Here is a 6,000-nt window from a genome sequence, read left to right as displayed (position 1 = left end):
TAATTGCACACATCGACACTACTGCCACTACAGTCTGGTATCAGGACTCAGGATGTGCAAGTTGACCACTCAGGCGTCTGGAGTAGTTGGTGTAGGCCACGTTGTTAGATTTCGAGCTCCACTTTCCACTGTTTGGTAACAAATACACAATTAAAGTAAGTGGAAAGAGGCTGTGGAAAGTGGAATTCTGGTGGAGGTACTACGCCGGTAGTACCTTTCTCCCATTGCCAATCAGTAGCAAAAATGAAGGAAATCAGAATGGGTGGAATCATGCTGTGGAAAGTGGAATTCAATTTGGGGTATTACGCCCCTCTGGCAATGCAGTTTTAGGCGCTGGGGGTATTGAGCGTTGACAGGCCGTGATTATAGTAGGCCATGGTCACAATCACATGGTATCGTTTGCCAAATTGTCAAAATATCCGAAGAAGAGAAAAAGAAGAAAAATGAAACCAAAATTCAAATAAATACACGAAATTATAACCACGGAAAAAAAAAGCAAAAATAATAAAAGAACTAATAATGAAAAAAACAAAACAATGATGGCAACGTGTTTGCGAATCCTTACTCTCTTCTTCTTCATGGTGGCCATTTTGGAATTCGCACATTCATCAATCTGATGTTGCTGTTGAAACAAGGCCGTTTTCTTTCAGTCGCGGAATTTTTGAAATATTTTGTATTTTGTACTTATTTTTTCACAAGTAATTGATGAGTTATAGACATGAAAATGAAACAGTTGTTGTCGTCGTTATGTGGTTACAGACAATGAACTCCCGTTGTTTCAGTATGCTGTAGAACTGTGAATGAAACGTGCTTTGTGAGCTCGCTATCTGCGTGTATATGTTGTAATCCACGCCACTGCCATTACGATTGCTCAAATATCAGGTGAAATTTGATTTTGTGAACAAATGATGCATGATGTAGTTTAAATTTCGTCAAACGAACAATTTAAGTGAATTGTAAACAAGTTATGAAGTGAACAGCCAGCGAACACCTTCGTGTGCCATGCGGCCGATTTTTGTGTGGGCCGACTATTGTAATGATATTGAAATCCACTACAGGAATTGCCGATCACGTCTAGATTATGAAAAAGATCGCATTGGTGTATGTTTGAGGGCCACTTCCAGAAAATCTTAGAACCCACATGTGGTGAGTTGTGCCAGTTTTCTTTTGATTTACTTGACTCCTTCTCTCAGAAGTCAGTCAAGAACGCTTTAGTTTTTTCGTAATTTTTTGGCTTTTTGATTACTTTCAATTAGTTTGAGCTTGCATAGTTTTCACCTTACTAAAAAAGGAGCGCCCTCTCCAAATCCGAGATGGGCGCTCTTACGTTCATCTCGACATTCATTGCGCGGACGGCGATCCCCAGTTCGATTAGTGTTTCCATTGCGCTGGTAAAATTTGTGGTTGTTTTTTTTTCAACACAAGTAAATAAGTGTTTTACAAATATGTATTTTAGTAACGAACACAAAGTTGGTATAATTGATATCCTCGTGCAATCAGATTCAGATCAAATAGAAAATGATCAAAATGGTTGTTCGACTTTTTCCTCGATGGCGTCATAGAGGGAGGGATGGTGGGCTATTGTTGATACCGTACTGCTCGAACTGGCATGAATGAAATGGAAAGATTCGCTGCTTTCCCAATCATCAAATGGCCTGGCAAAATCGTTTGAAGGGCTGTCTCTCTTTCTTGCCGACTGCATTTGATAAATTTTTGGTTTTTGTTTTCCCAAATATTTGAAGGCCATACCAGGAAAAGTGTCATTTTCTCGTCTTTTCGACATGTGTATGCTCTTTTAAAAAACCATGAACGCAATTGAATCTAAGCAGAAAATTTGGCTAAAAACAAATGGATAAACTTATAATATTGGGATTTTAAAAAGTCATTTAAATACTTGAATTATTAAATGGCTGTGCTGTTGATGTGAGTTACATACTTTTATTCATTTTATTGCGTCATTGTTCTTCTCAATTTTCAAGTTGTCGAATGAGGAGCAATCAATTTTGCTAAAGAGATAATGAATTGACAACCCTCAATGGCGATGTAGTCATATTTGTATATTAAAAGTGAAGTTATTGAACATGTGTAAAAACAGTGACGAAAGTGGGAAATTTGAATTTTGTAGCGGTAAAAGATAAAAGAATACAGAATGGGATACAGTTGCCTATTTTAGTTTTCCGTCATCAAAGCGCATTGCATCGCCTAGCAGCGAGCTCAGATTACAACAGTGCTTCGTCGAGTAGTTTTAGGATTTCGTCCTTGTTCTTAATCCTACGGTTACGGAGTAAAAAAGTTCGTGCGTTGTGGTCTTTGGATATGACACGATTTCCCAGTTGGATTAAGAGTTGAATGGCGTCAATTAAATTTGGGCTTGAATTTGACTCGCACAACAAATGGACGCATTCTGCCCCCTTCCATCTTTTGCATTCACATCCATTCCCAGTTGGATTAAGAGTTGAATAGCGTCAATTAAATTTGGACTTGAATTTGATCTACATAAATAATGGAGTGCATTCCTTCCCGAATTGTCTTTTGCATTCACATCAATTCCCAGTGGGATTAAGAGTTGAATGGCGTCGATTAAATCTGGGCTTGAATTTGATTTACACAAATGATGAAGCGCATTCATTCCATCATCGTCCTTTGCCTTCACATCGACTCCAAGGCGAATGAAGTCGTTGATTTTTCCAACTAGATCAGGCGAAGAGTCACCGGCACAAAGTAGGAAAAATTCTTTTTCTTTTTCAGTCAACTAAATTGGAGAATTTTGCGATTGTCTGGATTGCTACTTCCTAACTTACAAAAAAAAATAATATTACTTTATTCTTGATGGATTCCAGTTGTTCGACAACCTCTGCCGAATTCATTCTTTTTTTCTGATCGTATTCCAACATTTTCGTTAGTAAGTCATCCTCATAATATTTGCGCAATTCGACATCAATATCTAGTATTAGCAACCAAGTGTTCATAAATGGAAGAGTAATATAGTATGGAAGTAAATTGGGATTACTCTTCATATTCACCGGATGTTTTCCCATTATGTTATGGTAAATGTCTTTGTCACGTGAACCGAACAGATGTTCTCCCTTTAAAAAAATGTAACCGAAGACGAGGCCGAGGCAAAACACATCGCTCTTGACGCCTGTGCCCGAAAACTCTTCGTTTTCCGCCCTTTCTCCTTCGATGAGTTTTTGCAGCACTTCGGGTGCGTACCAGTTACTGGTTTCTCTCACGCCAGGCCATAAATGATATCTCTTTTTGTTTATGGATTTGGTCAGTCCAAAATCAGACCATTTCATTATTATCTCGTCATATTTTCCAGGCTTTCGCATAATGAGGATGGTGCTCGGTTTGATGTCTCTATGAATTAATTTCTTTGAATGGATGTATGCCAGGCCCGTAGCTAATTGATGGAAGACTTCGATTTCACGTGGCATACGACCGTTGTATTTTTTGGGATCATCCGACTTCAGGAAAAGTTGATATAAAGAAGCGTCACATAGTTCCAATACGTAGTACCTTTAACACGGCAACGAAAACAAAAAAAAATCAAATTTGAAATCATATTGTTATCTTAAACCAGGATAAAAATGTCATACCTAAAGTCGTTGTCCTTTTCACATTGAAAAAGTCTGACGATGTTTGTATGATTTAACTTAAGCATTGCTTCTTCTTTTCTTTTGTCCACGTGACGCAGTTCAACTCTTTTTACTGCCACTTCACGACTTCCGTACCCTTTTAATATCATACTAGAACTATACCATAACTTCCCTTTGTATACCGTACCAAAGGCACCTTCCCCTATGGTTTTTTTGTGGTCGAACATAAATTTCATCTTTTTCTTATTTTTTTTTAAGCAAAAAATGTAACGCACTCGTGACCAGCATTCCCAGTCCACGTCCAGGTTCTTTTTTATTGTTGTGAACACAATGTTACTGAAACTCTTTTCGTTTCAACATCACGAACTCCGAACTTTCCTTCGAACACGTGACTCAAATCATCCGCTATATTTTCGATACTCCCCAACTACTGTATAACTGAATAGTTCCACAATGTTAAGTTTTCGATTGACGTTGTTTCGATGGCGCCCTTCTAGATCTACACAAATGACCAACGCCCTTAGTTGATATCTCGTTTTATCTCGAACCGCACAACGTCACAGGCCAGGTTTATCAGTAGTGAAATGTGTCTCTTGCTCAACGATTCGAGATAGAGAAAATAAGAAACTCTGAACTTTTTTTTTTTTTTTGCACTTGATACAGTAGAATCTTCACGCCTACACTTGGTTAAATCATTGTTATTACGCTAGGCAATCCTCTCGATATCATTTGCCGCGGGGAGCGTAAATTTGTATTGCCTGTACTTTTGCCTGGCCATGTAACCAACTGCGTATGTGTGAATCTCATTCACTTTAATTGCAATCCATATTTTTGCCATCGCTGTTTATTTTTAGTATTGAAATTTGTGCTGGAAACTGAGCATGAAGAAATTATGTTTTTTTAATTCTTTGTTTTTGCTCTGTATTTTCTAGTAAACAATTTCTGAAAGGAATTGCTGTGAATTTCAAACGCCTTCTAAATGCAGGAATGGATTTGTGTGACGAACGCAGGAAGAAAAGTGTGACTGGTACCCACCAACACGGCAGGCTAACGTAAAATCAAATGCGGTAATTATTGCTTATCTGTATAGCGTGTGCTATTATACCTTTCGTGTTGAACATGTTTCAGTTGACTTGGAATTACGTTTTCTAGGTCGACCAAAGTACCGTATTGGGCATTACCAACATTACTAGGGAAGAATCGAGACAGTTATTTCCGCGTTCATCGTGATTTATTTCCGATTCCCTGGACTATGCGACGGAAGCAATCGCGTCATCCGAATGTGAAGAGCTACAGTACACATGTGCGGACACCTTCATTATTCAGCCGTCTCTAGTGGATAATGGGCAGCTGTGGTTTCGGACTAGTGACCAGGTTGTTTTATCTTTACTTTTGGCCATATTTTTCATGCTACCATTTTGAAAGAAACTGTTGTGGATTTTAACGATTTTTCTGTTTAGGAATGGATTTTTGTGAACGATCGACTGCTGCTGCGTCTCCGAAAGGTCCACGGTCATTTTCGTTGTAGTTACACATTCATGTTGTTTACATCTTGCCCAGCAAACACTAGCACTTTTTAGGAAATCAAAGATTACCTGATATGTTAAAAAAAAAAAAACTTTAAAAAATTTAATAAAAATTTTTTTATTTGTTTTGGAAATTTTTTTCAAGCAACAGAGAAGATAAAAAGAAAACGCGAAAATTTAATTTATGTAATTTCTGTAAATTTTATCAGAGCCATGGAAACTGAGTTGAACTTTGGACGTATTACAAATTAGTATTAATAATAGAAAATTGTAAATTTATTAATGTTATATTACAATTCAGTGTTAGCAATAATAGTGGTAAGATTCGACTGTCAGTTGTTTCGATGTCCGCATTCCATGTTTTACGAACCTTTGTCACAACTCACAAGGTATCGTTTGCCAAGTTGTCAAAATATCCGAGGAAGAAAAAAAAAAAGGAAATCAAAATTCAAATAAATACATCAAATTAAAAAAACTGATCAACATACGCAAAAATAATAAAAGAACTAATATTGAAAAAAAAACTAAAAAATGATGGCAACGTGCTTGCGAACCCTTACTCTCTTCTTCTACCCGGTGGCCATTTTGAAATTCGCACATTCATCCATCTGAAGTTGCTGCGGAGACATGTCCGTACCCTTGCAGTTGGGTAATTTTCGAAATATTTTGTATTTTTTATTCTTTCACTATTAACTGATGAGTTATAGATATGAAAATGAAATAGATGTTGTCTGCGTTATCTTGTGGTTACAGCCAATGAACTATTTTTTTTTTAGTGTCCTTTATTACTTTGAAAGAAACGTGGTTTGTGAGCTCCTTATCTGCGTGTATCTGCTGTAAGCCACGCCACTGCCATTTCGATTGTGCAAATTTCA

At 37.4% G+C, this 6,000-nt stretch overlaps 1 protein-coding gene and 1 long non-coding RNA gene across 4 annotated transcripts; one reads left to right on the top strand and one right to left on the bottom strand.

Moving 5' to 3' along the window:
- The first annotated feature begins 624 nt into the window (after positions 1-624).
- LOC130688157 (uncharacterized) lies at positions 625-5,005 on the top strand. The gene is made up of 3 exons (XR_009000351.2): positions 625-1,146; positions 4,532-4,666; positions 4,752-5,005. It is a non-coding gene; the product is annotated as an uncharacterized LOC130688157 (long non-coding RNA).
- LOC130688156 (serine/threonine-protein kinase/endoribonuclease IRE1-like) lies at positions 1,925-4,091 on the bottom strand. Of its 3 annotated transcripts, XM_057511134.2 has the most exons (4): positions 3,600-4,091; positions 3,011-3,519; positions 2,820-2,944; positions 1,925-2,752 (listed from the first exon to the last, which is right to left on the bottom strand). In XM_057511134.2, the coding sequence occupies exons 1-4, from the start codon at positions 3,833-3,835 to the stop codon at positions 2,360-2,362; spliced, it is 1,263 nt and encodes a 420-aa protein (XP_057367117.1). In that variant the 5' UTR covers positions 3,836-4,091; the 3' UTR covers positions 1,925-2,359. The 3 variants fall into 3 exon arrangements, with proteins under 3 accessions (XP_057367117.1, XP_057367115.1, XP_057367118.1); XM_057511132.2 differs by having other exon boundaries at positions 2,820-3,519; XM_057511135.2 differs by having other exon boundaries at positions 2,820-3,519; positions 3,875-4,091.
- Positions 5,006-6,000: the final 995 nt, after the last annotated feature.

This window comes from Daphnia carinata, chromosome 6, assembly GCF_022539665.2.
Source record: "Daphnia carinata strain CSIRO-1 chromosome 6, CSIRO_AGI_Dcar_HiC_V3, whole genome shotgun sequence".
In the NCBI taxonomy this organism is placed as follows: Eukaryota; Metazoa; Arthropoda; class Branchiopoda; order Diplostraca; family Daphniidae; genus Daphnia; species Daphnia carinata.
The sequence above is the reverse complement of the archived record's forward strand: the minus strand, read 5'-3'. Positions and strand labels throughout refer to the sequence as shown.